Below are 16,151 nucleotides of genomic sequence, written 5' to 3'. Positions count from 1 at the left end.
CGTGCAATGTGTGCAATATTGCACAAGTGGAACCTATGTTTTTGGAGTGATCAACCCCTCGGTTTGGGGGCGTAGCTCTCAAACGATTCATTTCGAATCTTCGGTTTATTTGGGAAAAATGCTTGTTTTGGTGCCCTCTATGGTCTAATTTTTGCATAATATTTGTCACATTACCACCTGTATAGCTAAAACCGAAAATTGTCCTTCCCACTCATTCAAGTCATAAAAGACCACGGAAAGTGCTATTGAGAATCCAATTTTTTCACCTCCATACGGTTTATCCAAAAATGGTCGCATTTTGAATTATGGTCCAGTTTGTAAAACTTGCTCGAAATTATTACCGCATTTTTTACTGCCTAGAGTACGAACAACAGCAGAGCAGGTGCACGTCTCAGCACGTGTGATATTTTGCACAAAGAAAATATTCACTATTTGGTGCACCTATGACTTTTCCTCAATTGCTGCACGTGTACCGCTCAACTGCATATCCTGGATATTACATACCGCAGAAAGGTGAGTCAATAACAGCTGAAATAGGTATTTTAGTGTACTTGCATGAAATTGATAGGTAGCTTTAATTTTGATTGGCAACTTCCTACTACGCCAAGAAATTTGCTACACCTTTACCGGAATTACAAGAGTGACTTCATGTAATAAATTATCCAATCACGACGTAATTGTATATTGAATGTAAATTTTACTGGTGTGCCGTAGATTGTGAACCTTTCCTCCATGTCTATAAGTTGCAACATTTTTAATCGTTTTGCCGCCCGATCAAGTTGTTTGTAATTAATGACTTTCAAAATTTTAACCACCTAACAAACGGAGCTTTGTGTTAAACTACGAGTGGATATCATTGCATAATTTGACGTGGTACGATGTTGTTAATGTATACAATTAATTCTTATAATAATTGTTATTATGTGCAAGCTATCATCACACAATGATGTGAAGGAATGTTCTTTGGAGAAAAGACTATGAAAGTACATTATTTAACAAAGAATAAGATTGATGGCCATTGATGGTCGCTTCTAACAGATATAAATAATCATATCGATTCGATAAAGGATTGAATGCTTCATAACCGACAGAAAAGTGGGCGTTATTATCTTTTTTTTTGAAACGTCATTAGTATCATTGAAGCTGTAATGACTTCATAAACATCTTAATATTCACAAAGAAATTTCGCACTCTTTTGTTCAGAATTCCGACTCGATATCCTCAATATTAGGTAATTGTTTACCAAGAAAATATCTTGTGTGTTAGTTTTTTGTTTGGAGAAAATAGCGAAATCATATTTACTTGAACCGTTATTTAATATTCTTTGCGTATATTTTAATACCCTTTGTTATTAACGAAAATCAATGACGCCGTCAAATTTATTTAGTTGACCAGGGAAGTAACTGTATTATTATAATTTTTAATGTTTGTACGAAAATTAACAAGCGCCATAAATTTCTTCTTAATGAAGAGGTCGTATTATATTTCTGAGATTATTTAAATAATTTCTTCATCTCGCGCGAATAAACCTGTCTCAGTGTTTGTGATTTGTTGGAACTCAAAGAAACGTCCGCTGTAAGCTGAGAAACGGTTTACCTTTAATTTTGGTTGAAACACGAATTTGTTAAATATTGTCCGTGTTAAAGTGGCGATATTTAAATTGAACAATTGATTAACACTTGTAAAATCTTCCTACAGTTCCATGTTGTCACAAACTCTAACATTTATTACCTCTTTACAGTTTTTAGGCTCTGGACCTTATTCGTTTTAGGTAAGGTCATTGTTCTTCTATAATATTGTGGTTTGTTTGTTTAATGAAGACATGTAGTACGGTAATTCGGCACGTGCCTACGCTAAATTACTTTTTTGTTAGCAGTTATCAACATTCGATTAAAATCTTTAAGTTGTAAATACACGCTGCGATTTTGTCTGCTATTTTTTAATAGTGAAAGATAGTTTGCATCAATAGCTAATTCGTCACACATTTTTTAAATAAAGAATCTACAAGTTTACGTTACAAGATAATTTGGCATTGAAATCATCATGAAATCATTGTGAATTGAAGAAACTTTTCTTCTATAAAGTTTATTGCATTATTAAGATTTATTTACCTAATCAGTGCAAAAAAGCACATTTCCTCCAGTGTTAACATTTTAGCGGAAAGTATTATCCGAGGTATTATCCTTTTTTTCAAATTTAGAAATGGCAATTTGCTCCTGGCTTATTATTCACCACTACATACATGATGCTCTTTTGAAAGAAAAGTTTGTCTCACGTGTTGCGCATAAAGATTAACAGAAACATAGAATTTTTTTACAAAATAATGTACCTACGAACGTTTCCAATTGCGACATAATTTTGCGTTTGTACCTCGGTTTGTAGTAATTTGAGTCTGCTATCGCGCTTTGTCTGCCAGTATTAACAAATGCATACAGGCTACGCAAAAATAAAAATCTTGGAACGGGCAGTTATCTCCGTTATCTGCGCATCAATCTCTTTCAAATGTGATATAACCTAATCGATCATGAAAGCCTCCACCGCATTCCGCTTCCACTCGTTAAAGAAGCTTCTCAGCGCCCTACTAAAAGGGCAAAAAATTCTAATCGCTACGAAATTGGAGGTAATGAGAAATTCTTTTATGAAATAGGAAAGCGTAAGTAATCGGTTATTGTTATTGATGTCACTAACACGACTACTTCATACTTTCAAACTAATTAGTTCATTCTTTTTGCAGTCGGTAGCTTATAGCACCCAAGAAAAATCTCGACGATTAATTTGCGCGTTTGCGCAATGTCACTTCCTTATTTATGGAGATATTTTTTTTGAAATTATAACCACAGATGCTTTAGTAGACAATCATTTCGCAAATATGATGTGCGCATGTTCAAACTGCGCAATGTCAACTTTCTTATTTATAGTTTTTTTTATATTTTAACTAAAGATCTCATATTTAAAACATCAGGTGTGAAGGTTCTTATTTATAAGAATATTTATGCCTTAACTTTGCGTTAAAGTTACTCGCGTTAAGGCGAAAACCTATATTTCATTTTTTTATGCCCATGAACCTAGCAGAGCAAGGTCAGCAGAACACAATCAAACATATTGCATAATTAGGTGCTAATTAAGTACCCTATTCCCGAATAAAATGTTTCTTTTTTTTTTAAAGTATTACATGTTTTGCCAGGTTCATATGAACTCAGCAGAATACTACCTTTAAAACCCAAGAAAATGAAAAGTGAACTAACTATAATTAGGTGCCAATTAAGTGCTCTATTCCCGAATGACATGCTCCTTTTTTTTAAATTATTACATGTTCTGTCAGATTCATATGAACTCAGCAGAACACTACCTCAAAAAACCAAGAAAATGAAAAGTGAACTAACTAAATGTTCGGAATTTTTTCAGTTTTTCGCGTATATCTCGTGAACTAAGAATATTTTTTGTACTTTCTAAAATATCTAATCACTCATCTTGGAACACCTCTCCCCCTCCCCCTAATGTAGGGGAACCAAGTGAAACCGGTAGTAAAAGACACAGATTTCTCAGCTGCTGAGAGGTATGATGTCGTCATCATAACAGGGGAAGACATACAGAGTGGCGGAAAAGTATGGAATCAGCGAGCTACACCCTTAACCATTCGCTATATTGAAAAAGTGTGAGATGAAAGTTGTTTGATATTATATGCTTCAAAATGGTGTAGTGTTTTAACAATCTGAAGTTCTCAGATTTCAAGATATTTTAGTATTAATGTAATTAAATCAAAACTTTTTTCAATATAACGAATGGTTAAGGCCGTAGCTCGCTGATTCCATACTTTCCGCCACTCCGCAGATCTCCTGGTCCTATTCACTGCTTTTGTTTTTTCTGTGCTGCATTCAACCCACTTGTTCAAAGATGAACGACAGGATATTCTTTTCCTGTATACGATAAGTTGGGGTGACACCACCTGAGTGCCCTTTGATATTGTAAAGAAGAAGATAATGCAGTTATGGCAAGAACCCTACCCTTTCAGAGATGGTGGCGATTTTTAAAGACCACGAGGCAACTCCATCTCAAATCCAGGGTTTCTTAACATGCATTTGTTATATTAAAATGAGGCATTTTCACGTTAGGGGGAGAGGGAGAAGTCGAGTGAGGGAGGGTCATAAGAGTTCTAAGATGAGTGATTAAGATAATTAAAATAGAAATGATAGGAATTGACCCAAAACCTTCGTTTTTCGGTAATTTTTTTTTACCCAAAATCATCTTGAAACCTTAATTTTCATGCCTACTTTCTGTCAGGAAATTTTAGTTTCCATGACAGAGGCAGAGCAGACTACGTTTCCTGCCGCTTGTCACTTTACTGGCCGCATCTGGCACTTTACCGGCCGCACCGTCACTTTTATGACATTTACAAATGTCTATAATGACTCCTGTCATCACTGACAGATTGACATTAATCAAAAGTTCTATATGAAAATTTTATATTAAAATACGATTTCGAGTAAAATTTAATACAAAACTCGCCAGTAATGTGTCATTTTCCTGACTTTCATGAAACTTTGTCTCGAAGTCGAAAACTTAGAACCGATATCCTGGTGTACCCCCAAAAAACAACCTGTAAGAAATTAACTTTGGAATAACAAACAGAGTCTTTTCGTAGTTCAGCTTTTGCAACGATTTCCAGAAGAAAATGAGTACCACGGTTCGCGATTATTGTACCTCCGTTAAATCGATTAAATCGCTTTCTTTCTCGTTCATAGTGTCTACCACATTTTGCAAAAATCAAAATGGCGCCATCACTAAACGTTGTGTATGCCCCGCTAGCCCGTCCGTCAAGTACTTTAAATGGAAAATTCATAAGGTTTTGCATGTAAGATGAATGCAGCATAGCGGTGGAAGTCACGGAATAGGGTACAATGACATCCATTAATAATTTAAATCTGAAAATTGGCACACCAAAACGAAACAAAATATTATTATGATCATTTCACTTCGGGTTTTACCGGATGTCGATAGCAACTTTCTTATTTTAAATAGAACACCCTGTATTTTATTACATTTTCGAAAGCTACATGATACCACATTTCCCTATACCCAGCGTCCAAGGTTTTCAAAATTTTTAAAGTTTATTGCTGTTCTTTAGGGTCATATACTTATGACTCCGTTCACCTGAATTTTAAAAAGTCTTGCAAAATCAACAATACTGACTTGCGCTACATGAGAATGTTTTAAATTTTGAACGTCCTTCTACAGGATGTTTTAAAATTAATGGTCAATTTTAATAGTTTCAAACCTTCAGCTTCAGTAGTAACAAAGGTTATTATTATTGATGAAAAGAGGAAATGTAAAGTTTAGGCGACAGGACTAAAAAAGAGCAAACTCAGTTCACCCAAATCAACCCACGTTTGATTTACAATGTGCTCTTTTTCAGTGTTCGTCGCTCATCTTTAAATTTTGAAAATTTTGTAAAATACGTAACTTATATTGATTATTTAAATTATGACGTTAATTGGATTGTGGTATTATTTTCTTCCTTTAACTATGGGGCTACGAAATTGATCGTCTCATTCTGTAAAAAATTTCAAAATGTGTACTTCGAATTGTCGACCTCCGGGTTACAAAATAAACTCTGATTTCTACGACTATAAATTCAACTATATTGAAAATTAAAAAAAATAAGGGGGGTGAAAGTCCGAATTACTACTTTACGTGAGTTTTTCGATGTAAGAAGAGCCACTATAGGCATTCTAGAAACGGTATGAGGTAAATTTGGTTCAGTGTGGAAAAGTTGCATAATTATTGGTCTAAGAAGAGAGTGTTTAGAAATTTTTTGGTTTTGGAAATACTTTCAAAAAATCGGATTTTTAGATTTTACAAATTATTTTTCTGGCGTTAATATTTGACATAGAGCAAAACCAATGACACTTCTCTACGGCAACTTTTAATGCTCTTTAAGGTGACGTGAATTTTGTTATCCAACATTTCGTCTTTGCGAATAATCAACTTCTTTTTTTAAATACGACCCTGATATTCCGATTCAAAATTTAATTGCTGTGTGCCCTTTATTTCCGGTTAATTAGGTAAGAAAATTCCTGTTATGGACCTGTACCAAGACTTTTTTTAACAATAAAGCTATCAATTAACGACACTTTCTAAACACAGATAGCATTTCCTCATCGTCGATTCTAACATCCTCATCAGCATTTATGGAGTAACACTAGCAAATAAACCCTTCAGTTTTTGCCGATAAACACGATTTTTAATGAAGAAATCAAACGGAGTTATAGGTAATCCTGTAAACGCGATGGCCAGGGTGTCCAAGTGCGCGCTAACCACTGTTTCTGGAAATCTCATTGACAGATATTCCCGAATAGGAAATATAAAACATAAAAATTCTTACACTTTTGATTGCAATTTAATTAAATTTGTATCTCCTTACCTTTTCTAGAATGGTCATGGTGGCCCTCTTTATCTCGAACATAGTGTAAATGAAAATGATATTGTCCGATATTCTGTAGTCGTCTCTGACATTCTTTTGTAACTGGTACATCATTTCATACGTGTTTTTTTTAGCATCCCTATGTCGTGGTAGACCTGCATAAAAATCGAGCTTGAGCTTGGTGATGGTCGAGGTGATGTTAATTTGACGTAAATAAAGACGGGTTAGTACCTCTACCTATCCTGTGTCTGTCGCGTAAATGCAATGCGATTAAATGCGTTTCCTAAAAATGGCTAAAATTAGTTTTACGTTAAAATCTCCTGAATATCTGTACAAGAGGATTGAGTAAGCTAGTGGGGCCAGTATTCGAACCATAATAATGATGAGAGAAAGTGTATTGTATTGTAGAAAGAACTGTTTTTTCGTAATCACTTTGGAATGATGGTTAAATTTTGGCAAACTTATTCCACCAATTTCTTCGGGGAAACTGCAAAATACAGTGGTTTGCTTTCCGGGATTTAAATGTTGTGCTTTTCCTGTAGTACTCTCATTTTGGTTAAGTTGGTAGGGCAAAATTTGCAATTAGCTATTCACCATTTTCGTCGGGGAAACGGATTGAATTGGTGCACAGGAACTAGATCTTGGCTTCCTGTTAAACTACATTTTTGGTTAAGTTGGTAGAGCAAAATCTTAAGTTATGCGGAAACTGCAAAATACGTTGCTTTTTGATGCACAATAAACTTATGTTCTCTTGCCGTATTGGTCAACTTTTGTGCAATTTCGCTACCGCGATAGACAGGGACAAGATACTATAATCTACATATGAAAAATGCGCTATCTTTGCCCAAACGTGTTTTTACAATAAATAATCGTTTATCCTACAAGCCATATGGGTCGGTTTGGTGACTGATATGTGTTAGTTCCGTCATATGGCGTTACATTACAGTTCACCCCAGGTAGCCGTAAAAGAAGGTCATTCATGTATTAATGTTAAGACATTGCAATAAATGCCGTATCGAATTAATGTGCGTGTTTTTTTATTTACAGGCGTACGAGTTATCGACACTAACCGGAACACAAGTTATGCTTCTGGTAGCGTCAGAGACGGGGCATGTGTATACGTTTGCGACCCGTAAACTTCAACCCATGATAACTAGCGAGGCTGGAAAAGCGCTAATACAAACTTGTTTAAATTCACCAGACCCGCCGGCCGGTTCTTCCGCTGGCGACCAACGAATGTCGGCCACGGGCTTTGAAGAAACCGAGCTCACCTACAATATCAGTGACGAGGATTCGAAAGTAAGACAAATGGTATATGGATCGCCACATACGCACACACATGCACATTCGTTAGGGGGCCAAGCGCATTATTCGCACTTGGAGCAAAGCCATTTGGGGTTAGGGGGTTCACCTCAGCATGGATATTCGCAAGCGTGTCCTAGTCCTTTGCCACCACCTCATCAAGGTTATGGCTTATCCTCCCAACACCCTCATTCGCATACGCACATGTCACATTCGCATCCGCAACGATAGATTTAATCCAAAATCGTGCAATTAGTTTCCCAAAGAGAGACTAAACGAAGCGACTTATTTATTAAACAAAGATCGTGTCATTAGTGCAATGCTGTGGTTGTGGCGTGAACGCCATTTCGATCTTGATATTTCACATACGGTTACGATGATTATACGCGTACCAATAATTTGTTTGGATAAACCAAAACCAAAGTACAAATTTTTGCATTGATTGTCAAAGTCAATTAGCAGCCGTAATGCGGAACAGAATCTTGCACTGGACGCGTTGAACTTAATTTTAAAAGTGAAGCACGATGATCGACTTGAATAATTCATCCAAAGTCGGACCTCACGCATTGGAATATGAGATTTATTTGGTTTCTCACCGTGCGTATTTGGTAGGCTGTTTGGACACCTTTTTTTAAAATAAATTGCAATACAGTAATTATGATACAGACTGCAACGGTATTGAGTTTGATTGTTTCACATTAGTATTACTTCCGGTATTGCGGAAGCGGAAATTGGCTTCGTGCATTTCTTCTGTTTCGTACCTATAGGCGCGTGTACGCAGTTTTTACAGCTATAAGTAATGCCCTTTGTTTAAATTAAATTAAATTCAATCTGTGTACGTATGTGGCGATGTTTTTGTTATCGTAAAACGAAATTGTTTTATTTTTTAAATTAAGCATGCCTTTGTTAAATTTTGTAGTTTGTGTCAGTTGTGTTTTATCTATTTGGAATGAATCCTTACAAGCTGTTTACAAAAATAAGTAGCATACTTTCAAAACAAAAAAAAAAGTTTTTAATCTAGGCGCGTCCAACATTTTTAAGATAAAAATCTCAAGCGACATCTACTTTTAAATATAGCGCCGTTTGCATAATTTCGTCGTATTAACGAACATCTGCATTAATGGCATACAGGGTGCTCCAATGGTAAACAGTTTGTAGCGCCAGAAAGACGAAGAACAGCTAACTGACTCAGGGTATCATTTTCGAATCGATTTTACACGTTATTCTAATATTACGGTGTAGTTTGCAATTTTCCTTTTATACAATCCGGCGGGCTTATTCCAATTGAGGCAATTTCATCCTACCTGTTAAGTTTACGAAATCTAACTTTTATTGGCCAGGTAAGGTACCTACTCGTGTTGTATTCGGTGTAGGAGTTTTTTTTATTTGCGTTGGTGGTACACTTATTTTTCGGTCGTTGCACCTTCAATTTTCACATTTCTTGGCTGCTCAATTAAAAATTCTCCGAAATATTATGCCACCATCGTCTAGTACATTTTTAATTGGATCGTTATCTCTATTAACAACAGTTATGATAATTTGGACAAGGCGTTTCGTGAATGTTATTAATTAAGCGACGTATCTGTGAAAAAATTGCAAACTATCCCTTAATATCCCTGATTTTGATTTATGTACATAAAGTGTAGGTGTTAAAGTTACTAGTGTATTTTAATTAAATTAATTTCTTGTACAGACCTTATTTTTAATTATTAATTTCATGTAAAATTACATTCCGCGAACTTCAGTTTCAGTCGAAACTTGTGCTGGGTACAACTGCGGTGCACTGCATTTTAAATAAATTTTTAGTAACGGTGCATCCTAAAAAGTCGTTAAGTAGTCCTTTTAGCTGTTACATATTTATTTACGTTTAGACAACGATATTTATAATTTGTTATTTATTTGATTATTTCTTACTATGCTCTTTTGTATGACAGAAGCGATCAATTTCTTTGGCATTATTAAATTTTTGTTTCTCAAGTAATTATGACCATTTTTGAAGTATTATTCAAAATACTTACCATAAATGTAACAAAATTAATTGTGATTTCGAAAATGGTCAGTTTACTGTTTAATTAATTACTCGATGCCAGTGCTCGATTCGATAAAGCTTCGATCGATAATAATTGTTCCGTAATTGTGATAAATAAACATGTTTTAATGATGAGATTTCTCATTTATACTATTCTTTTACTATGCCTTTAACGACGAAAAGAAAATAAATCAATAAGAATAACTAAAATTTATTTAAAGCTCTTCAGCAATCCTCCTTGTCAAGCATGGAGTTACTTAAAATTAAATCTTAATTAAAATTTACAAAGCATTGTGTGATAATAATAATGGTGGTGGTGAACTGTGATAAATCTGCGCTGGACTTGAAGATCTTCTCCCACGTCTAAAACATAAAACAAAATAAGCGGGGTTGATGATCTACTAGACTGGAATTAAATCGCATCGATTAAAAAATGTGAACCAATTAACGCTAAAAAGTGCAGTTGTAATACATTAAAGATCGGAATGTCATACATGCGTTTGATTGATCACTAACACAAATGTAACAGTAGATACCCTTTTTTCAATGTACTATCATTATTACTGTTATTTAATAAATATGTCCACGTAAAGCAAAGATTCTTGGTTCGTTACATGGAATCTAACAGCACAGTGCAATTGCATAGTACAAATTGAAAGTGATTAGCAGAGGAAAAAAGTCATTTCCATAAAAGTCAACGATTTTTTGAGGCCACGTTAGAAATGTATAATTTGCATGTCGTAACGTAAGTTTGGTAAATTTTGCCCGAATGCATAAGTGGGCGCAAATCTTCAGTAGGCGTTAGTTTTTTATGGCACTTTTTGTTAGATACAAGGTTAACAGAGTGACGACCAACTCTTTATGTTACCAAAAAGCTATTATTCGTTACTTCCTTATAAGTAGCCGAAATCTGAGACGTCACTCGGATTAAATCAAAGCGCGAAAAAATTTTTTGAAATTTCATTCAACCCTCAAACGCAAATTTGGTAATTTAATAAATGCCTCCAAAAATTCTCGTTCTATGTGCGTGTGATTAATAAAAGTCACTGTGCTGTTACCATAAATGAAAATCTCGGCAAATTAATCCGATTTTATTTTTAAAAAAGTTAACATTCCAAAATCGATGCGTAACTACCATTAAAGTAATTATGTTCGCATTTCGCAACGCTGAACTAATGGTAGTTTCCCGAAAATCGCTCGTTACAGCCTGAAACATCCACTAAATTATCAACGTGCACCACATTATTTTCCACTTCCAGTGTAAATGTATTGGTTGATACCGCTGATCTATAAAAAATTAGTTCGTGAATGCATTCAAAAATCTTTGCTTTACAATTAAATCAAATTAACTAAAATTAACAACAAATTTAATTCAATTAAAATTTTTCCACATCTAAACGTGATAATTTAAAGAAATTGTGGGGTGGACAATTGCGTCTATAACAATAATTTTATACGCGTTGATGTAATTAGCGCGTTTAACAACACCGATCACGAATTATGAGTAAACATAATAACTTGTTTATTGCTCATTGTTTATGATGGGTAGGGATAACAAGTAGGTGTATTTATAACAAATTAATCTTAACCTATTTGATCGGTAATTGGATGGAGAAATGGGAAGGGATGGGTTTGTTAAGACGGCAAAGTGGAGGATTAATTAAGCGCGTCGGAGTAAAAGAAAAAAATCGTTTTCACTAAATTGAAAAGAAGGCATAGTAATTAGATAGATATGAATGAGAGATACCTTTTGAAAATATCCGTCGTGATTTTCGACATCTACTCTTCGTGCTGACCGAGTTGTTGTGCCGAAGTGGGGGGCGGCGCGAGGTCACACCTGTTAGCCTTTCCTACCCTCCTGGGGTTCATGTTTGTCCCTTGGGGATGATATCGGTCGATAAAGTTTCTTTTAACCATATTTTACCCTGTTGATGTGTCCATTTCGTTTTAAACTCGAGGGTGGTGTAGGTGGACACCGTTTTCGAACCAGGTGTTTGCGGGTCGTTGGACGCGCACCGCGCACTTGCTGGAATGATGAATCTCATGTGTTAGTATTTTAATATTTTTTCGAGATTATCAGAACGATTTCAAAATCAAAATTTGATTTATTTAATTAGGCCTTAAAAGAAATTTTATTTTAAGTTTAATTTGGATGATAATTTTTTGTGCAATTTTTACCAAAAATTATTCAGTATTTAAATTTGGAACGCATTGTTTTACCACACAGCTGAAATCGTCGTGACAATTTTAAGCGTTTTTTACAAATAAAAAATAAATGTGACACAAATTAGCGTAATGCTATAATTAAAAATGATCATAAAAGCGCAATAAAATTTAAAAAAAACTTACCCATTAATTTGAAAAGTTTCGGCGTGCAACAGGTGGTATACCTACAGAGGATGCGGTTCATCAAGCGCAGATATCAAACTGTCGTCTTTACCTGACGGTCTTAGAGTCAATACCGGGCTAAGTCGATTGAAGCCGAACACCCATGTCCATACATGGGTTCCATTCCTTAAATGGTTGGCGTATTGTTGCTAACCACGGCTACTGGGCATGGTCCTACAACTTCGTGGAGCAAAAAATAGAGACGCGGCACGTGCTATTGTATTCTGCAGCTTATTTTCACAAGAATGATGGTCGGGGATTGCAATTATGCTTTAACCGACTACTTACCTTTTTGATTGATTTGATTCCACTTGACTGGAAAAGGGCATTCAAATACAGATTTGAAAAAAATTCGACCATCCCGTTTAAATCACTTCGATTACAAAACGGCAAACTGAAACGACCGGAATTAATGAAATTCTATGCTATATTAGTCAATAATTTGCTCATTTTCGCAGAATATTAATGAATTTAATAAATTACATCCTAGATTGCTACATTCAAGACAGCCTTGAAATTCACAGTATTTTTATTCACGAAGATATGACAAATTTTAATTTTTAACGGAATTCTAACTTTATCGTGTCAAATCTGTTAACGAAATTCATATTTTAGGTGCATTCCATCGGCTTCTTTATGTAAACGAACTTAGTTTAATTGACGGAACCCCCAACTCGAATTTATTATTATTGTCGTTGTAATATTTCAAAACATTCATGAATTCTACAAATTTTTGTTATTAATTTACTTAATAAATCGCGTTTATTTAAGAAAGCATATGACCTGAGGTCCTTTTTTTAATGCCGGATATTATGCAATACTGCTCGATTTACATTTAATTTAATTATACAGAATCGTCTTAAGACCAATAGTTGATATTACTGAAAAGTGTTTTATCAAACCGTCCGGCGGTACTGAAAACGAACGAGAATCTTGGATCCTTATGAAATGGCTGTCAATAAATTTTAAATATGAATTAATTAAACATTTTCCTTTAAATTTTAAGAAATATCACTGCTATGATACCTACTGAATATTCGTATAAAAATATTTCGGAAATTGTTTACAATATATTTTATACTGGTATGGTACGAATGTTGTAGTGGTCCACATGCAAATCATTAAAAATAACTGGACATTTAATTGCTGATAAGCAGCAGTTAAAATTCCCGCAATATTACTTAGACAATTTGTACGAATTGAAATTATTAATTCAGTGGACTTCGGCGAGAGAGAGTGTTGGCCTGAAGAATTCCGATTGCCTTTTTTTAAAAATTGTAAAGAAAGTAATTTTTATTACCCATGTTTAAATAAATTAAAAAAGCAGATTATTTATTTTTCGCATATTGAAATATCAAGCATTGCTTATTGTACGAATTAAGATGCCCCTGAAATAGCCACCCAACTGATAGTTCGGAAAACCCCAAAAGAATTTTAACAAACTTGGAGATAATAATACCCCATACATGAGACATCTGATCTCAAACTGTCACTTTTTGAGAATCGTTTATTTTCGCCTCACTAGTCACTTGATCCGAGAATGCTTGTTATGAATCAGCCACGCATTCGATGCATTGAAAATGAGTCCAGTCACTAAAGATAATTTTCTTATGAAATTGACGTTAAAACAAAGCAACACTTTGTTGTAACGCCACTTCACATTTAATGCTTCATTATTGGGGGAGGTTTAGAGATTTACGATACTGGTTTAACCCTCATTTCGATATTCGTTGGAGTATGCAAAATATGATTAAAAATTCTTGTTGCTCTCGTTGAGTCATGGAAGATAAAGCAGTTTGAGCAATCAGAATGGGAGCCAATTTAACTCCATTTATCAGCCGTTATCGGTTATACCCTAAAGAGCGTAAATAGAAAAGCTGTTCCTTACATAAGCACATTTTGGAAAATTTCTGTATGCAGAGTAAACCGACCAAAAATATATTTGGACTACTCGAAATGATGTTGATCTAAAAGTTTTACAATAAAATTACGATAACGAATATACAAAGTGTCTCACAACGAGTTGAGTGGATTGTTATATGGGAAAGAAATGCGAATAGATAAAACGCATATGCGTGATTCATAGAGTCCGTTTCATTAAACCATTTTCAGATTAGTATGACTTCCGTTTATACCAGCATTTGACACACTTCATTATTTTAACTCATTTTATTCATTTATTTTTTATCTGCACTATTTGGAGTAACTTTGATATTAATCACTGAATTTGGGTGGACAAATTCTATTAAATTCAATTCAAAACACTTAACCATGCCAATTAAAATATTTAAGTCAACTATTAGTAGCCCCCGATAATAATAATTTAAAACATTTTAATTATTGCCGTTTTGTAGTATTTTTGCAGTCAATCTAATGCATTGAAATTCGGACAAAAACTGTAGACGTTTTTTAGAATACACTCTGTATGCTTAAATGTCAGATTTACATGTATTTTGGTTTAGCAATTGTGTTTTATAATTTATATATTTTTATATTTTATTTATAAGAGACAATTTACTTATAGAAGTATATTTTCCAAAAATTTCAAAAGATGTATAGATTTAAAAAAGTGAATGAGCACAAGGGCACCCCCTTTAAAATATCGAAGGCGATTTCCGGTTTAACAGAACATATTTTAGCTAAGTATAACGGATTCATCTCATATCAAAAAGGTATTCTCATATCCAACATATTACAAACAAAAATGAAAAATGTATTTGGTCAAAAACTTGTTTGTTTTAACCCCAATAGCAGATGTGTTTTGTCCAGACCTTCACTTGTCCCTTTGCGGGCCACAACTTTTCCGCCAATCAATTGTACAGATATTCGCATTTAAAGTTTTGACCCTACCTACTGGTCTGTTGCATAATATCCATTAGTTTTAACGGATTGTGTTTAATATCAAAATTTCACAAAAGTCACTCCCTTTCATAGTATGTCCACTGGGTTCACTTGCATGATAAGTAATTTTAGTTGATATATCTTAGTAAATAACAAAGTTGTAATGCAGTTCTCTTTTCTTTCTCGTCTGTTCTACGTGTTGAAACCTATCAAGGTTGAGATCCTAAACCTTCGAACAGACGGACGACATTCACGTATAAGTTGTATTTTTCTACCGGTTCCATAAACAATGAACCGAAAAAATATGATTTCGAGAACATTTGGTATTTGATTGTCTTTGAGCTACTAGCGGGTTCAAAACAAACGTTGGAATAAATCTGTGTAACTAACCATGGGAGTGAGGAGTCAAAAAAGAGTGACGGAAAGTGGAAAGTACGGAAATATCTATCAAAACAGAGTGTCTGAAGATGTCATGCGAGTACTTATTGAAAAAACTATGTCTAAAACCTCTAATATTATTAAGGTACTAAAATGCACACAAGCTATGTTTGTTCTGTTGTGCGGGAAAAAGTTTTTTTAAAATTTGTATTTCTTGGAGTGATAATTGCTTTTACGCCTCAGTTTATAGTTATACCATAGGGGTAGGAAAGAAAAAAAAGTAACACAAATTTGAATTTAGTTTTTTTGAAAAAAAAATTTTCTTTTTTGGTCGTATAGTATAAAAATCCTTTTTTTGTTTTTAAGATGACAAATTTCAATTACCGACTTTAAATTTATTACGAAATTTACCTACTCTCGTTTTTATCGCATTTCTCAACTCATGTTGGAAGGGCACTATTATGGCCACTTTCTCTCTTCAAGGCCTTAACTACTACAGTTTTCAAGATATTTAGTTCGTTCTTTTTATATTCGGTAGCTTATAGTTCTAGCACCTCAGCCAAGAAAAATCTTTACATTAATTGTAATTAATGTAATTATTTTTCTTAGTTTTAAATAGTTTTTTGCATATTGCCGTGGTGAATTTTGATAAGGATAGAGACGAATACACGAGGACATAAAAAGGTGCACAGATTATTAACAAGTTAAAAAGTAATCGTAAACGATTTACATAAAGCGCATTTCCACTTGCATTCATTTCCCATTTGTAAGATGCAACTTCTATAAAATCGT

General features: G+C 34.3%; 1 protein-coding gene and 1 long non-coding RNA gene across 2 annotated transcripts in view; one reads left to right on the top strand and one right to left on the bottom strand.

Annotated features, from left to right (window-relative positions):
• The window catches only part of LOC116163014 (serum response factor homolog), a 50,684-nt gene that overhangs the window by 21,436 nt on the left and 13,097 nt on the right, over window positions 1–16,151 (top strand). The window contains exon 2 of the mRNA XM_031476836.1: window positions 7,469–7,720. Coding sequence (XP_031332696.1) covers window positions 7,469–7,720 — 252 coding nt within the window. The remainder of the gene's footprint in view (window positions 1–7,468; window positions 7,721–16,151) is intronic.
• LOC116163015 lies at window positions 9,948–12,252 on the bottom strand. Its single transcript, XR_004143660.1, has 3 exons — window positions 12,102–12,252; window positions 11,500–11,778; window positions 9,948–10,115 (listed from the first exon to the last, which is right to left on the bottom strand). It is a non-coding gene; the product is annotated as an uncharacterized LOC116163015 (long non-coding RNA).

Source organism: Photinus pyralis, unplaced genomic scaffold (genome assembly GCF_008802855.1).
Source record: "Photinus pyralis isolate 1611_PpyrPB1 unplaced genomic scaffold, Ppyr1.3 Ppyr1.4_LG2, whole genome shotgun sequence".
In the NCBI taxonomy this organism is placed as follows: domain Eukaryota; kingdom Metazoa; phylum Arthropoda; class Insecta; order Coleoptera; family Lampyridae; genus Photinus; species Photinus pyralis.
This window is presented reverse-complemented; position numbering and strand designations above follow the sequence as displayed.